At 41.5% G+C, this 22572-nt stretch overlaps 2 protein-coding genes across 2 annotated transcripts; both read left to right on the top strand.

The window, feature by feature from the left end:
- Window positions 1-1869: 1869 nt before the first annotated feature.
- rnf144b (ring finger protein 144B) lies at window positions 1870-16129 on the top strand. The gene is made up of 8 exons (XM_070966404.1): window positions 1870-2208; window positions 5165-5435; window positions 7273-7377; window positions 9353-9413; window positions 10722-10935; window positions 12757-12901; window positions 13131-13220; window positions 15009-16129. The coding sequence occupies exons 2-8, from the start codon at window positions 5169-5171 to the stop codon at window positions 15174-15176; spliced, it is 1050 nt and encodes a 349-aa protein (XP_070822505.1). The 5' UTR covers window positions 1870-2208; window positions 5165-5168; the 3' UTR covers window positions 15177-16129.
- Window positions 16130-17119: 990 nt separating this feature from the next.
- On the top strand, window positions 17120-22356 carry LOC139333932 (uncharacterized). The gene is made up of 14 exons (XM_070966638.1): window positions 17120-17197; window positions 17753-17829; window positions 18377-18449; window positions 18539-18651; window positions 18760-18785; window positions 19035-19172; window positions 19314-19423; window positions 19518-19613; window positions 19694-19777; window positions 19864-19990; window positions 20125-20230; window positions 21013-21195; window positions 21285-21359; window positions 21638-22356. The coding sequence occupies exons 1-14, from the start codon at window positions 17170-17172 to the stop codon at window positions 21719-21721; spliced, it is 1320 nt and encodes a 439-aa protein (XP_070822739.1). The 5' UTR covers window positions 17120-17169; the 3' UTR covers window positions 21722-22356.
- Window positions 22357-22572: the final 216 nt, after the last annotated feature.

The raw sequence follows: 22572 nt of genomic DNA, 5'->3' as shown, positions 1-22572 counted from the left end.
AGGTCAAGATTTAACTTTCAGGACAAACAGGCTTCGTCTCTCTCTCGCTGCTGCGCTTTCACCCCAGCTCTGTCCTGATGCCTTCACTGCACCTCGTATACTCTAATATCCAAGTGCGGGAGCGTCAAAGCACGCAGCATTACGTTAAGATTTAGAAAACAAATGGACAGGAGTAAAACTAGATTCATAGTATTTCACCTGGAAATAAGGTGGCGTGGTCCTGTTTTGCACTGAAACATCAGAACGAGGACCAGGAAATGATGCAACAGTGCTGACTTCGTGCTACAGGTAAACCATTCACAAAGCCTGCTTCAGAATAGTATATATATATATATATATATATATATATATGTGTGTGTGTGTGTGTGTGTGTGTGTGTGTGTGTGTGTGTGTGTATGTGTGAATAAATATATATTAAATTAATTAAGTCTTGCAAGTCAAACAGCAAACCCTTCAGCCCTTCTGTTCTATGAATGCTCAGTTGTTTCAGGTCCAATCACAATAGTTCAACTTCACTGGGACTATATGAATCACCAGTCAAGTTGCATGACAAGAGAAATATTCTTAAAGCATCAAAACATGCAGCATGAAAACAACTTTGTTGTGAGACCACGGCACTAAAGAGTGAAAATGAAAATAACCAATCCTATGCCTACACATACATACTAGCCAATGGGGCATTCACACATGGATGAGTTTGATTAATGGTGATGTTGTTCCAGGCCAATCATATCACTGAACTAGTAGAGAGGCAAGGGGTCTGATGATGATATAGGTGACGCCATACGTGGATCATGAATAAGAAGGAGAAGTGCGTTTTTGAGGAAGAACTCCAGCTGATATAAAAGAGGTTGTTTCCCAAAATGTGCCTCTCAAATGAGGCACACTACGAAAACAATCTACAAGCTGAGAGAAAAAGAGAACTAGCAGAAACAAAACATATAAAAGAAATAAACTTTTAGACATGAAGGGCTTTTTGGCTAAACTTACTCACTTCTATCCCTGAAAAACTAAGATAAAATGCGATGCTGTCCATGAATGTCCAGCCATATGATTAGTTACGCTGTTCTTTTCCAAGGTCAAGATTTAACTTTCAGTCTCATCTTACTAGTATTTTTCAAAATGTGTTCGTATTGAGTTCATTCAGTATACAACTTTATTTATGGAGTTCCACATTGTGTAAATTTAATTTCCCATGATGAAGGATTTGGAGAAATGTTGAAGTCTTTGGGTCCTATCAGTGAATTATAGTCGATCTAATATTTACTGAATTTGATCACATTGAATCTGAAGCTGGAATATAATTGACCTGCTGAGGCCTATAAAAAAAAATCTGCAAGAAATTTTTAATAATAATGTAATGGGTAGTGGGTAAGTGTTGCAACATCCTTTATGTTAGAACTCGTGTGGTGCATCCTGTTCTGTTTAGTTACATAAAGACTTATGTTAGCCTATAAGCTTGAATGCACACAGCAAAAGTTGCCATTCTGGCACTAGAACAGGGTTGTTCTACAAATACTACTAATACTACCACTAATTACAAAATTCAATCATGAAAAGTATTAGCTTGATATGATAGCATTAACTCTAATTATGATAAATTTTCTAATGAAATGATGCTGTTGAGTAAGCACCTCAGGGGAAATAAATTATAAATACCAGAAGTGAACATAGAGGGCGCCAGTGCAACAAGGTTTTAACAATGTTTGTATTTTCATCTTTATACTTCGTTTGTAACATCCAGTCAGTTGATAAATGAAGCGAATAGTTTTCTTTATCACTATCATATTTTCATGATCTAACCTGAGCGGCTCATGGCGCGACGTCCATTTTTCCGACTGCACTTGAAAGCAGCATACTTATAGCGACACAACCGGCAGGAGCAGTCAAGAGTGTAGATCAGCCGAGAGCAGGCACAGCTTCCTGGATGGAAACAAAACGCAGGAGTAGAGCAGATACATGCCAACAAACACACACGCACACACACAGGCCGTACAGGAGCGAGCAGGACGTCTAAGCATGTTTTGAGTTTTTCTTCCAGCCCCGTCCGTGTGTGAGAAAGGCGTTGTCGGGGCGGCAGTGGAATTAGGCGTTGACAGCAGAGGTGATTATAACAGTAGACTGTATCAACACATGTGTCACATTAAGAGCACTGCGGCTGTGGATCTGGACTCAGGCTGCTCCAACACCCAGTGGTCCACAGGCAAGGTAAGTCCCCCCACTCTCCTCTGCTCATCTGGCTTTTGTCTGCATCACACAGACCATCCATTACCAAAAACGTTCACACCTTATGAAATATTACACCGTGAATGCGTCAGAACTTCAGTCCTGACCTATCCGTGAATGCAACCTTGAGGAGGATGCAGATGTGTTACATTTCATGTGTGGTCTGTTTGCATGCGCTCTAACAGATGAGATATTAGACTGTTGTTCTGCCATGAAATAAGATCACACTGACCTCACGGTACTTGTAGTACACATATGCATGCATCACAGCAAGCTGACAGCCCTTGTAGGAATAATACTCCAGGAATAACCTTTAAATCACAACAAGCTGATTCAGCATCCACCACTCTGATTCTGGTTAAACTAGATGATGGTTTGCATTTTCATTTTCTTCACATTTCTGTTTATCAACTTTATGTGCTCTTGCTTTAGACTCCCTCTCAGGCACACACAGGCGACTGGGCCAGAAACCCAGAGGAACAGACAGGGAGTGAATGCAGCTGTATAAATGATGCTGTAGAAATTCTGCCACTCACTGCCCAAGCACAGTCCCAGCTGCCTCCTTTCCAACACAGTGGCAGTCTGTGTAAAAGCAGCAGCAGCTTTTCTCTGGGCAGATCTGGTTTTCCGCTTCTGCCTCTCTGGTTAACAATGATGCTTTGATCCCCCTGTGACTGGAATGCCATCTAGACCTTGGTCTGCGAGGACTGCTAATCACAGAATGGCTCCATACCTAAAAGGAAGTGTTTGCACACAAGGGTGTTTTGATTAATGAATAGCTCTAACAGTGGGAATTCAGACCGAATGTGGACTTCTCAGCTCGAGTGGCTCGCTCAGGGGCAGGGACTGCAGTCAGGCAGGGTTTGTGAAGGCCAATACCAACTGTGATGTCTTTCAATTGAAGCTCCCGGTTGTCAGCGTTTTGTATTGACATTTGATATGATAGAATTTAGTCCCATCTGCAAACATTCAGAGTTGAAACGTTTCTGATACAGTGTTCAGACAGTGATATAGTCCTCAGACTCATTCATGCAAATTATATCCGTTCACTGTCATTTCATTAGAATCAGACAACCATGACTTCTTGATGAAGTAAACAGATCATAGCCAATCAAACAGCCTCATATCTCTCATCAAAGGTGGAACCTCACTGATTTACTGTTTGCATTAAGACGCTGCCCAACTATTGATGGATGGTTACCCAAGTCATTCCAAGTGCCTCTAAACTTTGAATCTGTGCAGGAATGAAAGGCTTTACTCTGTTATTAAATACATATTGGAGTTTCCATGCAGCAAAGCTAGCTGAGTAGAAACCTGTTATTTTCCCATGTTAGACCATGGGGCTGCTTATGCTTGGGCAGGACAGGCTGACAGCATTGTGGGATGATGACTGCAGAAGGCTCAGTTCGCTGATCTGAAAGCAGTGCAGGAGGAAACACAGTGACAGTGCAGAAATACCAACGTCTGTGGCTACACAGGCTCCACTATCAGTGATCTGCACATACGCCGCCACTGATCGATAGAGCATGATAAAAGAGCGCTCGCTGAAACATTTAGGACACCGGTGGTGGTTGTATTGACTGAGCTGCTCCCAAAGTTTCCTGCCAACTTTAACAGCCTGCAGAAACAGAGAACGTTGTGCGTGGGATAATGTGTGATTTCAACAGCCGCTCAGGCTGCAGAGTGTGTTTTTAACGCCACCGTTTCCTGTGTGACCCTGTTCTGTGTCCAGCCACTGTTATCTACAGGATTAATCACAAATCCCAGATTATGGGGTTATTATTTCTCATGCTTTTTGGGATTGGACAGAACCGAAGGGATGATTTTTGGGTTTGGTGACTTTAGTTTCTTTTAACACCAGATTAGACCTTTCTTATCCAACCACGTCTGCCCTGCTGTTCCAAAATAAGGAACTAGTGCATGATGTCTGATTACCAAAGGTGGAAGTCACAGATGACATTTATGCTTGATGCTGTGTTAAACAGTTTTTTTTAACCATGCTAGTTGGTCCACCACTTTGCTCCAGACTATATCTGGATATAGTATCTCAACAAATACGCCACAAAAGTTTGTGCAGACATTCATGATTCCCGAAGGTCATTCACTGACGTTCCTCTCGTGCCAACACCAAATTTCTCAGCAATTTAGGATTGACCTAAAATTTGACACCAGCGTGGCTGTAGTCTCTTGTGAAATCAATCATTTCGCACTAAAAACATACATTTGACCTTTATGTCTTTGCCTTTCTAGAAATTTGTAAAAGTTTCTTCATCAACTGAAAATCAGAAACATTGAACTAAAAACTACACTAAAAAGACTAAAAGGAAAAGAATCTGTGCTATGCTGATTTATCTTGTTCCTCTCATTATATGCTATTCTTTAGTTAAATTAAGTCATTAATTATATTTGAGAGAATGTCCCTATTCTCCATCTTTCTACCACCTGTAATTTTGCTCAGTGTTGACATTACATGCTAAACAAAATAGCCTGCAAGCACCTGCTAGCCACCTACACGTGCCTGTATTCACCATGTTTTAAAACACTCAGTGCTTCCTGTCATAAAGAATGAGAAGCTGATCAGTGACTGTAAGCGCTGTAAACACACATCTTTGACTTTGGCCATAAATGGAAAAAACAGCAGACATGATGAGAAATCGATATTACTTCAGTAATTGCACATAATTATATTTTACTTCATGCACCACTCAGCTTTAAACGATGACTAATTCATCTCCCAGGTAACAAGTCCATGACAGTGTGTTGCTTCAGGCAGAGGTGATGTCATCACAGTTGGTATACCAGTTACCAGAAGAAATGACAGGTTTCCATACACAGGGTGCAGTGCTGTGAGAAGGCCCGACAGTGATTGTGTCAACTTTAACAGAAAGGAAGAAAAACGTTACACCTACAAACAGATCAATGCTGTTTGTCCTTTCAGGAACATGGAGGCTGTAGCTCCTCTCAGTCCCAGCAGAAGGGCTAGAAGCAGCCTTATTCCTCCCTCCTCCCCTCCCTGCACGCCTCGCCCCAACACGGCCAGCAGGAGTCCCACCCTGAGCCGGGAAGCTGGGGATTCAGCACCGGGGACCCCTGAGGCTGGCGCTAACCCCGAACCGGGGCCCGAGGTCTTCTGCAAGTTGTGCCTCAGCGAGCAGCCGCCTGCAGCCACCAGGGAGCTGCAGAGCTGCAGCTGTGTCTTCTGTACAGCGGTGAGACAGAGAAAATGCTCATAACCAGGTGTTTTTAGAGCAGGTCAGGTTTGCTAGAGGAAACCGCAATGGGACACATCAGGGCTCTTGCAGGGCTCCACACCTCGAACATTTAGACTTAAAGTAAAGTAACTCTGGCATTAGAAACGTTTCATGTCAGTCTGCACAGCATTACATTATGAACTCTCTTCAGGGGGCTGTCGGACCCTGAGGTCTGTTACCTGGTTTCATTGGAGCACTTGAAAAACACTTCCTCTAAAACACCTCAATGTTTTTGTGTGGAGTCTACATCACAAGGAGTCTAACAGTGGACTAATACATACAGCACAATAATCATGGATAAAAATAAAGTAAATCCTCTTTGCCAACAGAAATGCTGGTGTACTGCTAGAGCCTGTGTCCCAGTATGAAACACTAAGTTTGAACTTTTTTTTTTATCAATTGATGGTTTTCATAATATCTATATTTTGGAGGTGCTGCAGCAAGACGTGGAAAATGACTTTCTCTTAAAGCACCACTTCAATTACTATCAGAACATTTATCAGTAATACAGCCGAGATGTAAAAAATCTGAATGTGTTGCATTACTTTTTTAAGTGGTGCTCCCAAATTTTGTGCCTGTGTGCCTAAAAGCCTCAGTACTTATTGCCAGTCCTGCCAATGGAGCCAAGCTATATTTAGATTGTCTGGAAAATGAAAGTACACTTATCTTACTCATATTACTCTTTTGCTTTTAGTGTCTTTCTGTAGGCGATGAAGATTTCACCAAATTGATCCAACAGCAAACTTTTCTGTGGGCAATTTAGGCAAATTTCCAAGGTTTAAATGACTTGGAACGGGATGCTCCTCTTTATTGCAGCACAGCTTCCTGCGTTAAGATCTAAAAATAGATCTATGAGCAAATCGTGCAGATTACAGCTTGAGTGAAGTGGAGGGGTTTCAACACAGGCTTGGCTTTCCCTGACATTTACTTTCTTTGTCTTGTCCTCAGAAGATTTTGTGATTGATCAAAGCTGCTGAGCTCACAAACGTTTCCTGGGAGCATTTTCAGTCCTTTTATGAGAGAGGAAACTGATAGCTGGTGTTGTGCCCTGACACATACAGGCTGCCTGATAGTGGCAGGTATTAATCTCTGTGCAAGCTAGCTAAGTTGTAAGTGTTGCACGCACAAGGTCACGTAGATAAAACACACACCCACACGTGGTGTCACGGGGGAAGAAGGAGAGACATGGATACAGTAAACCTTGCTTATCAGTTGGACTTCATTTTACAAACCTGATGTTTCTGTCCCTCTCTGGTCCAAGAACACAGAGGATTGCTTGTGTTGTTTTCTTTCAGCTCATTACATCGTGCTGTATGAGGACGTACATGATAAGCACACGTTTGCATCTAAGAATTGATCCAAAAACAACTTCTATGATTAATAGTTATTCAGAAAAGTGATATTCAAATGTTTCTATTTTCAGTTCCTCAAAACTGTCTGCCATTGCACAATGTTTACATAGTTCCTCCTAACCTTCCACACTATCATGGCTGAGGCAACATATGACTTTTGACGTGTGAGTGCTGATAACACCTCATGCCTATGCAGCATTTAGTTTGCCCTATTTGCACAACAGCTTTTCTTCTGCTTTCTTTGTTTTTACTTCAGTTGTCATGAGTCATGTTTTGATGTGCTGTGTGTGTTAATATTAATTTTCACCCAGGGTGGAAAGTAAAGGAAATATGTATTATGATGCTGTATATTGGACTTGACGCGTGTGATGCATTATGGTACAGTTCTCCCTATTTCATTCAGTACCCAGACTTATGCTGCTGTGTTGCTTCTCCCTCTGCAGTGTCTGCAGCAATATGTTCAGCTGGCCATCATGGAAGGCGGGGGTGCACCCATCACCTGCCCAGATATGGCCTGTCAAAACACTGGAGTGCTACCAGACTCTGAGGTATGCCCTGTTTCAAACCAATGATATATAGGCCATGAGTCAAACCAAAGAAAGCAAAGAGTCTTCAGAGGCCATGAAATACAAAAATAATGTTGATGCACAAACACATACTGAAGAGCTATTTTTCGCCTTTTTTTGCTGTAGGTGTTGCCTAGGTTGCTGGCTACACCAGTTTGTTTACAGTCCTGAGTTTTGCAAGCAAACTTCGAAGGAAATCTGAAGTTGGATTTTCACCCTCGTGGTATTCAAATTGTGTGGGCTGGATTAGCCAAAATGTGTTGTGAAAATCCAGTGTATCCAGCCTTAATGACATTTCTGAGGAAATTCTTGTTTTTGAGTATGAAGAGTAAAATGAGTCAGACAGAAAGTGAAACTCCATGAGCTGTCACACAGCATAGATACCACACAGTAAACATGTCAGAGAAGAAGCTTAAACCGCTAATTGACAAACAAATGGGTATGCTGCTCCACAGTCCCTCATTTGCTGTGTTTTTCTGGTGTTAATATGACTGCAGTAAGACACTTATTGTAAGAGAAGCCTCTTTAATTCGTGTGCATTGGCCTTCCATTTGAATCCAAATTGATTTGATTGTAGAATTTCTATCCTCTATTATCCAGTAGCGAAATTAGGCAAATGGTTGACTTACAAAAAGAATTACTTGTGGGAAATAACGTGAACAGTAAGTAGTTTTAACATTAATTTCAGTCTATCTTTAGTCTTAAAAGATTGGAGTAAGAAATAAAGAATTTTCTCAAGCTTACTGTTCTTTAACTATTTGCTCAGCTCATATCACTTTAAGCAAATAAATAATTAAAGCAGCTTTTAAAACCACTCTAATTAAATCACTGCTTAAATAACACAATTTAGATTGGTCTGCTATCTTGACCTACAGACCAATCTCCAACCTGCCTTTTCTTTTAGGGAAATTTGTCTTTAAACAGCTGAATGATTTCCTCTGTCACAGTCTGGTTTTAGGGCCCAGCGCTGTACAGTAACGACTCTAGTCAAAGCTGTGAATGACCTCAAGATGAACAGTGATGAGAAAAAGCTGTCTGTGCTGGTCCTGTGAGATCTCAGTGCTGCATTCAATACCATAGATCACAATATTCTGCGAGACACACTTGAGCTCCGGGTTGATCTCTCTGACCACGGATGATCGAGCTTCTAGTTAAATAGACCTGACATGTGGTGTCCCGCAGGGCTCTATATCAGGTCCAGTTCTTTTCAGTTTCTGTATGTTTTCCAATTTTCTCAATTTTCGTAATATATACAGTATATATGCTTGTAAGCTCAAATGATTACAGTTCCATCAACAGCTTAATTGCATGTATGTCAGACACCAGCTTGTGGATGACTCAGAACTTTCTACAGCTGAATCAAGACAAAGCTGAAGTCCTTGTTACTGGGGCAAAAGCCGAGAGAGAGAAACCGTCTGAGCACATTAATCTACTTAGACTAATCACCAAGGAACAGGTCAAAAACCTTAGTGCTACTGACTCTGACCTAAATTTCGAACAACACATTAGAAACATGTCTAAAGTGTCATTCTATCATTTAGGGAATATTTCCAGTCAGAAGGTTTCTCTCACAGGCAGACATGGAAAAGTTAATACATGCTTTTTCATGGATCGTATGCTAATGTCATCATGCAGCTTTTACTATGACATAAACATGGCATTTGAACTAAATGAAATGTAGAAACAGCTGCACACTCTTTTTTTTTTAATTTAGAAAATGTTGCAATCAACACTAACGACTGAGGTGTCTTAGAAATAGCAGTTGTTAGGTGACCAGTTGATCCTGGATGATCTTTGAAGAATCAGCTTCTCAGCAACTACGCAAACTCTTCTTCTTGACCACCATGTATTCTTGCATTTATCCATTAGGGTTTGAAAAAGATACCAGATTGGTCATTATTCTTGTGTTGTGTCCAAACACGTGACTAAAGCCCCCCTCTGTGCTATGTGATTGCAGATAGCTAGCTTGGCCGCAGAAGATCAGGTGGAGCTGTATCAACGTCTGAAGTTTGAGAGAGGTGGGTCGAGTATTGAGCATGCTGAAGACTGATGACAGGCAGTGGGCTATTTCAGGTCACACTTTAGCCGGTGGCATTACACTGAGCTTCACATGCCTGGGATATTGTGCGTCCTGGCGCCCTTTCTTCTCCTCTGCTCTGGTCCAGTCTTACCCTGGAGGTTACTGACACTGTGGCTTCAGTATCTTCTCTTAAACCAGACATTACCAGCAGAAATTCAATAACAATATGCTACAAGAGGCCCATGTGACTGTTATGTTAAATGCACACATTGCAAACTGAGGTTAGTTTGCCTTGTAGCTATATTGGTCTTTTCCAGCTGCACAGTAATAAAATGGTGTGAAGCCAATAATAATAGTAGAAGCCAATAATAGTTATTGTTTACTCAGTCCATAAATCATAAGACTCACAATACTGGAAGCATAATAAAGTGCAAAGTACAGGCTGTTTTGCAACAATGTTTGTCTTCTCTTATGATTCACAATGAAAGTATGAGTTGGTGATCTGGGTCATATTATGAAAACTCCAGTCTTGTTTTGGTTGTGAAAGATCACTTTTTGTAAGCATTTTCAGTTGAATTCTTATCCTTCTGTCCTTATTAACTACTTTGAAGGTTGCTGCCTTTGTAGATAACCAATCAGAAATGAGAACAATGCATTTGTCACATGTTTTTTAGCCATGCTGACCAGGGATGGTAGTGTCAGTCTAGCACTTTACAGCCCGGCAGCTCGTTAGCATACAGCCTCACAGAGCCTCGAGCATGTCTTTTGTCAGTACTTTGAGCTTCTTTGTCTGTTCAAATATTGTGCTAGCAGCACTGAATCTGATGCTGAGTGCACAGTTAGTATTGTAAGTGGGCCGAGTTGCTTTTAACTAACCAGGTAAGGGTTAATGTTAATAGTAACCAGCATTACAGAGTTCTCAGAATTCTTCAGAATTAGGGCTGCTTGTTTTCATTCTCAGTTAATCTGTTGACTTGTTTTTCTCGTCCACAGTTCAAATCACAGACATTCAGTGATATGAAACAAAAAACCACCAAATTTGCACATATGAGAAGGTGGAACCAGTGAATGTTTGGCTTTTTATTTTCAGATGTTCTGTTGAGGACTTCAGTACTTGACAAATAGTTTTGAGTTCCAACATGAAACTTTTCTTGAGCTTCCTCCATGTCAGATCAGCAGTGTTACTGATTGTACACATAGCACTGACACAGATAGTGTTGCTAGCATTACTTTTGTGCATAACATCTCAGCTACTTGATGTCTACTTCTGAAATGCCCAATCACACCCTCTCTTTGCTTTCTGCAGGAGTGAAGTTGGACCCCAGTAAAGCCTGGTGTCCGGTGCTGGACTGCCAGGCGGTGTGCAGTTTGCAGCCGAGCACTGAGGGCCTGCCCACCGCTGTGCCATGCCCCACCTGTCACACTGTCTTCTGCTCTGGATGCAGAGGGCCCTGGCAGGACGGCCATACCTGCCCTGAGCGCCAGCCCATGATATCATCGTCACCCTCTCATAAAAGCAGGTCAGTCAGCCGCCTACTGCCTGCAGCCACAGAGTCTGAGCTGCACTTTGAAAATGATACTGTGCTGAAAACAGGACGAGTGTGTTATTCAGGACACAGAGGAGTCTACAAAGAAACACTTGTGACTGCTGTAAACAAGCTGGTAACTGAGTCATAATTGCATTAATGCATTTTAGCCAGTGTGTTTAATGTTTATTGTTTATTTAAGATATGGTGTGTATCCCCTTTAACTGTCTGTACTCTGCCAATTTGAATTGTTGCTCCATTTCATATTATTGTGGTAGGATATTTACATGAAATGGATTATACAAGTGATGTGTAGTTGCTTATCTCTTAGTAGAGCCCCTGAGCTGACTATAAACAGTATATCAGGGTTAATATCTTAGTATCCCTCAGCAGTGCCCTCTGTGTCATCCCTATCGTACAGCTACATTACTGTGCTGCTCCGAGCTGTGGCTCTGCCAGACTGTCTGATGTCATTGGGGAGTCACTGACTTATATCGGAATTCCATTGTCTCTGTGCCAAAGGGAGGAGGACGGTGGGCACCGAGCCAGTTAGTTCACTGTACAGAAGGAGCCTGTGCACTGCAGTGAAGCGGTGGTCTCTGCAGTGTGCCCTGGAGGATGAAGCAGCAGCAGCATCAACTTTAAACTTGATCTTGAGGGCATGATATAGTACATGCGCATCAGCCTGCAGGATTAGTCATCGAACACGATCTTGTTGTACCAGGGCTGTCACCAGCATTTTAGCCTGCAGCTTTTGACTAAATTGAATTCATTTTATCTAACAACATAATTAATCTAATCTAATCTTGTTTCAAAGTCGTCTCTGTACCAGCCCAATAATTATACTGAAATGTCATTTACATTTCATTTGATTATTCAATTTGACACTCATGTTGTTTGCTGTTTGGGAGGGATTGGTCTTAAGAATTTGTCTTAATGCATCAGCAACAAGTGACATATCTGGCATTCTTAATCTTAAGCACTGACAGACTGACTGAGGGAACCAGCGAATCACTGCAAAAAATCCTCAAAAAGATGTGGACAGAAGTGTACACTTTTTAAAGCTCCTCTCCTTTTATATTAACAATGGCAGAAATTATTATACTATGTGAAAGGGATTGCTTGTGAAGCTGAACCTGCAGAGAAAATCACTCTTTCAGCATATTGTTTTGGCTTTAAGGCCCACAACTTTTCTGTTTTGGTTCAGCACCAAATAGCAGAGATACTAGATAAAGGATGAGATGTTTCCTTCAGATGGTGGAGACCAAATCAGAGCTAAAAGGAGACTGAAAATAGGACTTGCGTTCATCAGGTGGTCAGACACATGATTCCAAATGAATGCTGCTACTGCTCTGTGGCTGCAGGATGTGTGAGTAGGCACAGTTATCCATAACTGCTATATTAGATGTTGATATATCATGATTGATTTCACAGCTTGTTGTCCTGCCCCCAGGTGATCGAAAATAATTCTATAAGTAATTTAAGTTTAGAGATAACGACTCTAAAAAATGTCATAATCGCCCTTGTGCAACTTGTTTAAATTGTAGAATGTGAGCCACTCAAGTTGTTGAAACCCTCAAACATGACTTTTCAGTGGTAGCTGTGGCCCTGTATTACACTCAGAGAATACTTCCCTCATACCTCTGAATCCCAGTGTAATTAACCCAGTTAAAGTCAGCACTGACCCTTAACTCTGCCGCTAAATAAAGATTTTTACACTCTGCCTGGAGTCTCTTGAGGCTTGCATGGCTTCATACAATATGCCCCTGTTAACTGCATGCCTCATATCTGTCCCGTCTTTCTCTCGACACGCAGAGCCCGCTTCGACAGTGACTCTGACATGCCCATCAAACGGTGTCCTATGTGTGATATCTACATCGAGAGGAACCAGGGCTGTGCACAGATGCTGTGTAAGAGCTGCAAACACACCTTCTGCTGGTACTGTCTGCAGAATCTGGATGTGAGTCTCCCCTCCTACCCAGCTCACAGATGTGATGCATGGTTTTGATCCCAAGCTGAGAAATAACTGCTGCCAAACCACATGTTTAGATACCATGTACACTTTTTATAGCCAAGTAGTACAATACATCTCAGCCTCTGCTTCACTATCTTTAGTTTGTGTTACAATGTCATTGGTGACTGCTGTGTAGTAGATTTCATGTCTTGACATGCGTGTTTTGTAATTGCAGGGTGATATTTTCCTGAGGCATTATGATAAGGGGCCGTGCAGAAACAAGCTGGGACACTCCAGGGCCTCGGTTATGTGGAACAGAACGCAGGTGAGGCCATGTAACAGGTAGCAGAGCAGATACAGAGTACTAATGTCGGGTTGTGGTGACGCTGCCACTGTCTGAACAGATTAGCCCCCAGAGCCACTCATCTGTGGGTACTAAGTTACTTCATGCATGGGTTTGATTTTAGTAAAACTGTGCCATCACTCTGTGGGGACTGGACATTAAAGATTTTGGACTCCATCCCAGCAGCACTGTTTGGCTGTCAATTCAGTTAGTCGCTGTTGAAATACTCTGCAGTGAGGCCATTATAGGAACTCACGCAGGACAGTTAAACTTCCCATTTGGCATGTTTCACTTTATTGAAAATTTTAACAAAAGCTGAAAACAGAGTGTAGCTCAGCTCTCATTCGCCACCGGACTTTGGAAACGTTTGTAAGCTTTGTTCTCTTAGTCAGCTGCTACATGTATGGCTGAAGTTCCCTTTTAAGAACCATAAAGTATGAGTTAGCTCATTGTTGTTTTCCACCAGTATGCCTAAACAGTCCTTTATCAGACATTAAGCTGAACTAATCCTAACACTAATCTCAAATTCCTGCCCTGTAATGACGTCGTCCATTCAACAAAACGATTACAACTGGCCGTCAAACCTACTTTCTTTCCACTTGCCCTGCTCTGATGCCATTATCACATGATTGGTATCAAGTTTGCATAGCTGTTCCTTGCAAAACAGCTCATGACAGACTTGGTTACACCCTTGTTTAACAGGTTTATCATCGATAGATAGACAGACTGGAAAACCATGTTCTTTGTGGGGCCATTGTCGTGTCAAAAGAGGAATGGGCCAAACTCAATAATGTCAAACTACATGTTGCACAGTTCTGGGTATGCAAAAATGATTTAATTGCCCCACTTGTGGCCTGCCATAAACAGTATGTCGCTTATATGTAATATTTCCATCAGTATTTCATTCCCACCATTTGTCATTGGTGTCAGCTGGAAGCTTTTGGTCCATTAATATATGTATGTATGTGTGTGTGTGTGTGTGTGTGTGTGTGTGTGTGTGTGTGTGTGTTTGTGTTTGTGTTTGTGTGTATGTATGTATGTATGTATGTATGTATGTATGTGTGTGTGTGTATGTGTATGTATGTATGTATGTGTGTGTGTGTGTGTGTGTGTGTGTGTGTGTGTGTGTGTGTGTGTGTGTGTGTGTGTGTGTGTGTGTCTGTATGTATGTATGTATGTATGTGTGTGTGTGTGTATGTATGTACCACATATACCACCAATTATTTAAGACCTTTGGTGGCATTTTCTCCTGCTTGATATGATTGTCTAACTGCTATTTGTTTTTTGGCCACGTGGGGGCAGTGAAACAAGCTGTAAACACAACACTGCCATACTGCCTGACAAAAGTGTGGCTGATGTGTTAGCCTATTTACACAACCAGCAGACACAAAGCAACATTTGCATTCATTTTGAGCAGATGAATCTCCAGTATTCACTCTGCCTTAAGCTCTGTTTTGCTCCACTGTGTTCACCAGCTAGTTGCTAAGTATGTCTGTTTACTGTGCAGTGCAGAGTAGGCAGTGTACAGTGAGATTATATCAGAATGTTGTCACTGAAAAAAGCTGCCTGTATACATGGTTGATAAGGGAAATCAAAACAATGAGCTCAAAGATACTAAAAATGCTGACTGTAGAGCAGAGTGGGACTGCCGAATCACGTGATACTTCTCTGTGAGTTTGTCACTGAAAGCAACGCCTTTCACGTCACACATAAATATTTCATCCATAATATTGCTTAGTGCACATTTAAAGATGCTCTGTTGTCCTTCAGGTGGTGGGTATCCTGGTGGGGGTCAGCATCATCGTGCTGGTGACCTCTCCGCTGCTCCTGCTAGCCTCGCCTTGCATCCTGTGCTGTGTCTGTAAGCCCTGCAGTGGGAAGAAGAAAAAGAAGAAGAGGAAGAAGGACCTCAGCCAGCCAGACTCCTCCACATCATAGCAGCTCCCCCTCTCACCAGCCTGGCCCAGGATCACTCCACAAACCTCATGAGGCCCGAGGAAAGCAAGAGAGTGCAGGTGCTGCACCGTGGAATAAATAAAGAATAAAGCTGTGGAACAGTGGAGTACGTTTCAAGACTCGACAGACGAGAAGCTTTGTCAGTGGATCAGTGATGTCGTCTGGATCAACAAGTGCAGATTTTCACCTTTCAGCTTCACCTTGTGAGAGAGCTGCCTCAAAACCACTCTTGAGCTACTAGAGTGTGTGCTTTACGTGGTGGAAGTGTAAATATGGGAATGAATGTAACTCACCTAGTTGTTTTCAGATGCACAGCGGGTGGTACGGAGAAGGCGGCAGCCGTGAGAGTTTTCCTGGACAGAGTTTTTGTCATCGCTCACCTCTTTCTCTTTCTGTCTCTTTCTCTCTCTTACACACACACACACACACACACACACGCAACTCAAAGTGCAATGCCACCCTCATGTGCCAAACGTCATGATGCCAAACCAGAGGTGTTAGGTGCTCAAGTGCCTCACTCTACAGTGCCTGGTGCTTGGTTGTATTTGTTTTGCCTTCCATCTTTATCTTATGCAAAAATTTTAGCATTATGAAAATGGACAACCATCAGGATTACACAGGGTTGTAACCCCCCTAACAATGCAAAACATCCTTTGATAATGGGAGAAGGAAGTGGCATCACGTGTGCACTGTATATTCTGTACTGCTTTGAAATATGACAGGGCTTCAATGGTGCACAGAGAACTTTTTGTTTCCACCTGTTTCCAGACCAAAGGCTCTAAAGGATAATGTGTACTTTTCTAAAGTGTGTATTTATGGGTTACGTGTGTATGATATCCTGTTACCATTTCTATGTTTCTGTTGATGTTTCTGCATCAGATGTTTTATAAAAGCACCATTGTAATTGAAATAAACATGCATCAGATGGTATTGCATTTATCATTTCGTGGCTCAGTGCTTCATTTTCATTCTTGCAAAAAAGGTCACGAGAGGAGAGTCCGTGGAGGTCGGCACAGCAGGAGTGAGAATTTATTGTTGATCTCACTGTATGGATAAAGATTTACTGCCCACTTAGTCAGAGCAAGCATGTAAAAACTTACAGGATTGCTCATGGAAGTGAAATATATCTGCTACTGATACACACTTGAGAGCCTTGAGCTAACTCAGCTATGTAGTAGTTGTTTCTTCTTTAAGCAAGGCAAGTTTATTTTTATAGACATGAAGAGAATTAAGACAAATTATATACAAAACAAAGGACAATATGAAATGATGCACATAAATACAATTTAATAAGAGTGAGATAAAATAGAATAGTGCATTTCCAACCTACAACATATTCCCATATTATTAGAGACTGTTAAAATATAAAAAAAAACTAAACATTTCCAGAAAATTCCATACAAAAATAATAATTATGGCTATATATGAAGAGAGATATTAAATAATGGACTATATATGTTTATACATTTTGAACCAATGTCAGTTTTTCACATACATTGTAATCAGGAGTATTGCCGCCTCGAATGGAATTCAAAGAATATCTGAAGAATTTATTTAAAGAATAGGACAGTTTGTTGTTGTTGTTGGTTTTTTTTCATCTATTTTGAGTGTGTGGTTTTGTGTGTGTTTGTGTATGCACATGTACATGTAAGTATGTATGTACATACAAGCTATGTTTGGATATTGTTGAGACATGATACATGTCATTGCCATATGACCATATATCAGATGTTTGCATGGAATAGCAACTTAAATATTGCCACTAAATGAAATGAAGTAATTGAAGTTTCATCTCGCGCTAAATTTCGAACAAAAACTCAAACTAATGCAAATACAAAGTGACCCCTGCTGAACGAGGACAGTTTTGTTTTAAAGGGATTTAGTGACACCTTGTGTGTGAACATGGAACTGCACCTTTTGTTCAGGAGGAGGGACGTGGACAAAGCGGCAGTCTGCTGGAAGTTGTGATCTAGAAATGGCAGCGCAGGAGGAATTCTTCACGGGTAAATCCTATCATTTCAGTGCCTTACAGTGTGTGTGTGTGTGTGTGTGTGTGTGTGTGTGTGTGTGTGTGTGTGTGTGTGTGTGTGTGTGCGTGCGTGTGTGTGTGCGTGTGTGTGTGCGTGTGTGTGTGTGTGCGTGCGCTGTGAACATTAAATGTCTGCAGCGAGTCATAAACTATGAAAGCCGTGTTGGGAGCTCTGCAGAAGTGCAGTCCACTTTATTTTGATTTGTTTGTCCAAACGTCTACTTGTGCAGCTGATTTCGAAATTACTTTCTCTCTGGTTTTTGGTTTTTCTGGTTTTTCTAATGTGACGGTGCAGTGGGTGAATGCACTCAGTGGTGTAGATAGACGTATTGCATGCCGCTGTCAAACACTCCTGAAATACATTAGGTTATAATATGTTATCATAATGTTTTTAGTTGTACAGATGCCATGCCTTCCAGGTTTCAGTTTACAGTTGTTGTTACTTTGAAGATTGTCGAGACTTCCACTGTCTTTTCTCCAATATGGAACTTCATTTAATTGGATTTTGCATTACATTTCTGCTGCACAGGTATTCCCAAGATCCCCTATGTGCCCAGTGCTGGGCCAGGAGATGTCATGTGCTTCAAACACTACCATGCAGAAGAGGTAGGCTTGACACACACACACACACACACACACACACACACACACACACACACACACACACACACACACACACACACACACACACCAGTCAGCCAGAAGCCCTTTCGACAAGAGCGACAAGTCCAGTTGTCCTTGATTCAACCCTCCTTGGACATATTTCCATAATTTCTGGGGTTACATTACATAGATTTACATTCATTTCCTGCAGACTTACCCTAATCATAACTATAACCACTGCTTACCTAACATTAACCTTAACCTAACCACAACCTAAACCTTACTTTAACCCAATACTTCACCCTGAAATGTAATGATTTATGTCATGGGGACTTAATTTTTGTCTCCATTAGGAAGGGGAGTCCCCACAATGTGACTGTGTAAACACATTTATGTCCCTAAAACATGACTAATACATGCACACACAAGTCAATATGATGTGCAGTAGGATACATCCTCTACACCTCATTGAAGTCATGCATATTCCATGATTGAATGCAGATGTAGTTATGTGAGACTGCTGGTCAGAGATCAGTGTTCCTGCGTGCAGGTGCTGATGGGGAGGAAGATGGAGGACTGGCTGAGGTTCTCAGTCTGTTACTGGCACTCCTTCTGTGGAACTGGTACTGTATCTCATTTGAAATAGATAGGATCATTTGTTTGAATTGGACATGTTGTTTTTGTATTCTTACCTTGACTGTGTATTTCTTAGGTGCTGATCCCTTTGGGTCTCCAACCCTCCACCGACCCTGGAATGAAGGAACTCCGATGGAATCAGCCAAGAAGCGCCTCCGGGCTGCTTTTGAGTTTTTCACCAAACTTGGAGTGAGGGAATTCACCTCCATTTTACTATGAACATCTCAGTTACGTGCGGTTGATTAGAATTAATATTCTCTAAGTGATACTGTGTGTTTCCTCTGCTTGTTTTCACAGGTGAAATATTACACGTTCCATGACAGGTGATTTTTGATAGCTTCAGATGATAATGAATGAACAAATATCTATCTAGTCCCAGCAGGATATGTTCAGCGATGATGTGCTGGAATAAAATCCGATTGATTGATTGATTTTGAAACCCTCCACTTCTCCAGTGCAATTTGCCACAATAAATAGATGTAATAGTATTTCCAAATAATAAAATCTAAGGTATTCAATGCTTCTTTTGTATTCCAGTATTCTGAACGATGTCCGTCTTCTGTTTTCTTCAGAGATATGGCCCCTGAGGGCTCCACCCTGGAGGAGTCCAACAGGAATCTGGACGAAATAACAGACCTGGCTCTCCAGCTGCAGAGCCAGACAGGCATCAAGGTGCTGTGGGTCACCTGCAATCTCTTTGCCCATCAAAGGTCAGTATTTTATTTTGAAAACCTGACAGTCAAGATGTTCTTCCTTGTTTAGGCTCTAAAATCAGGATTAAGCCTACAGTAGAAATGCCAATACAGAATTCTTTTGTTGGGATTGAGTTCTTAATTTGATTGATGTGACAGGTACATGAATGGTGCAGCCACCAACCCTGACTCTCATGTTCTGGCCTACGCTGGCGCTCAGGTTAAGAAGGGGCTGGACATTGCCAAGAAGCTGGGTGCAGAAAACTTTGGTATGATTTGATAGATTGATCAGTGTGTCCAAAATATCCATAAGCTCCTTCAATACAGCATCATAGCTGCCTCCCTGTGTCATTGTCTCCTCAGTGTTTTGGGGAGGGAGGGAAGGTTTCCTCTCCATCCATAATACTGATGTTGCTGCTGAACTGAAGCACATGGCCAACTTCTTCAAAATGGCTGTCAGTAAGTGTACACACGAGCATGGGATTAACCAGAGTTTTGTTCAGGATGTGGCACACTTTCAGTTTCATATTTGCCACCAGAGTACAAAGAGAAGATTGGGTTGAAGTGCCAGTTTCTTATTGAACCCAAGCCGAAGGAGCCCTGCAAACACCAGTATGACTATGGTAAGCTTTCTCAAACATCAAACGTCAACAAAACAAACGTGCAGTCGTAATGATGTGTTTTATATTACACTGTTTTTCTTTTATAGATGCTATGAGTGTTATAGGCTTCCTCAAGCATTATGGTCTGGAGAGTCACTTTAAGTTGAACATTGAGCCCAATCACACCACCCTGGCTGGACACTCGTACGAACATGATATCGTCATGGCCTCAGCGTGAGACACGTTAACTGTTACTTAACTTAATGCCTGCGTGAAGACTGTTGCAAAGAGACTGTGTCACTTTAAAACCAAACTTAAATACATTGACAGTTTTACATTCTGTATCATCCGTGTTTGCTGGAGGACAGGCTTGGCATGCTGGGTTCAGTTGACTCAAACACTGGATCTCCTGACCTGGGATGGGACACAGACCAGTTCCCGATGGACATTAAGAACACCACCATGGTCATGAAGGTAAGCCCATTTCTTTAATTGGAACAGGAGCATTTTTTGGCAGTGATATTTGTGAAGGAGACATTGTCCAAACACTGGAAGAAGCCATAAACAGCATTATTCTCACTGTATAAAGCTGATATGCCGAACTTGTTAGCAGACACAGCAACATTAGCATGCATTTAGAGTTGTGCCTCTGGCTTCATGGTAAATCCAGGTAGCTTCTCTCCTTTTAACCCTGCTTTGGTCTCCACCAATTCCTAAGATAAATACTGTGTGTGACTCTTTAGCATGGAAATATGCCACATTGTTCACCAGCTTGCTTTGTCTTTGTGCGGTTTAGTGCAGGACAGGAAGAGTCTGAGAACAGTGCTGCTGGAAACAGCTGCGTTCTGTGGCAGTAAATCAGGTTAATGAGGAGGCTGATGGTTGGAAAAGCTGAAAAGGAATATAGAAATAGCTAAAGAGGCTATAAAGCTCCATTTAGGGGAACTGTAGACTGATAATTCTTGCTGTGTTCATCATTAGGAGCAACCCCCTTCACATTACACAGTCATTTAGTCCATTGTTTACATTAAATATTGATTAGAGCAGATTTAATGCTCAGATAAATATGTGTTGTACTCTGACATCAATAATCACACAGATTACCATCTTTTTTTAATGTTCGCAGAGGGATTTTGAAATGAATGCTTTGGCTCACTTTAGCAGTTAGTACTGAATCAACTTTACAAGGCGAGTTCAGATGAAAACAGTGATACAGGAACAGGAGTTGTTCTTTTTGTGTATCTAATCTTCTACAGACCATCGTTCAGCAAGGTGGCCTGCAGCCAGGAGGCCTGAACTTTGATGCGAAGGTGCGCAGAGAGTCCACAGACCTGGAGGACTTGTTCATCGCTCACATCGGAGCCATGGACACCTTTGCAAGAGGACTCCGAAATGCTGTTCGCATTATCGAGGACGGGCTCATCGCTGGGATGGTGAAGGTGTGTGTGATTAGATTTTCAGGCACAGGATTGGAAGGAAACATGCTGCTTTATGTTTGGTCTCTGACTGGTTATGTGTGATTCAATAGGAGCGATACTCAAGCTTCAGTCACGGCATTGGACAGAAAGTGGAGGATGGTTCTGCCACCTTGGAGGAAATGGAGGTTAGACTATAAGAAACTACATCTCTTCTTTTGTATTAGTTTAGGGTTAATCACAGTGCCAGTGGCATATAGTCTAAATGTATGAATCCACTCATTGTTTAAACATCTTAGTCAAAGAGGCTGACTTAGAGTTTGCCACAAGTATTTAGTTTCACATTTCAACCTATTTTAAAACTAAAGAGGTTTTAAGTGTGTGTGTTTAACGCTAGTTTGGTGTGAAATCCACAGTATGTGAGAGATGATGGTCTGAAATATATTAATATTCTGTGTTTCCTCAGGCCTTCATCAAGCAGAACGGTGAGCCCAAAGTAACATCCGGGAAGCAAGAAAAGTACGAATCCATCTTTAATCACTACATATAATGAAAGCATTAAAGCATCCTGTCTGTGTAATGAGAGCCGCTGGCCTGAAGTAGATGCTGTGGAGCCTTAGCAGTGGTGTTGAAATGCTGGTGAGCACATCAAACACAGTGTTAGGAGGGTAGAGCACTTTTTTGCACAGAATTGCACATTTTTGCAGTTGTTTCACTAATAAAACAGTAAAAAACAGATTCTGAACACTGCAAGTAGAGAGCTGAAATGTCAGAGTATCCTTGATAGATGAACTGAGTAGCTGAATAATTCAATTTAAACGTTTGGAGATGTGTGTATTAGTATGTATCTGTTGTGCCAGTGACAGACAGGTGATCTTCATGTTAACTGAAGGCATTGATGATGATGATGATGATGTTCACTGTGTAATAAAAGTCGTATGAAGTGATTTTGTATATCTTAGAATTTCTACAATCCAGTGTCTGCACTGACATTAGCTGTTGAATTATTAAATGATGTAGCAGAAAAAAATAAACCATGTGAAAGAGAAAGACTGTGACATAATTTTACATGTATTTAGAAAATTCAAATACAAGCTGTTTTAAGTGTCATCACAAAGAGGACCCATTATGTCATTCCTGTATATGGCCATGTGTAAAGTTATAAAACTCTATGAAAGAGCTCTCACTCTGCCCCTTTTCTGTGCACCATGACTGTCTCCACTGTGTGATTCAGATTTAAGTAAACATGTTGGCCTTTGGCTTTTATTCTTCTGAACTGAATATTTACTAGGTTTACTATCACAGCACAAGTATCAGATGCTAAAATGTGTCTTTTTGTGACGTGTTTTGTATTAACAGTGAGATTTATTTGGTATACTCAACTTTAGTTTCCATGGTAAC

The sequence above is a fragment of the Chaetodon trifascialis genome, chromosome 7 (assembly GCF_039877785.1).
Source record: "Chaetodon trifascialis isolate fChaTrf1 chromosome 7, fChaTrf1.hap1, whole genome shotgun sequence".
NCBI lineage: Eukaryota > Metazoa > Chordata > Actinopteri > Chaetodontiformes > Chaetodontidae > Chaetodon > Chaetodon trifascialis.
This window is presented reverse-complemented; position numbering and strand designations above follow the sequence as displayed.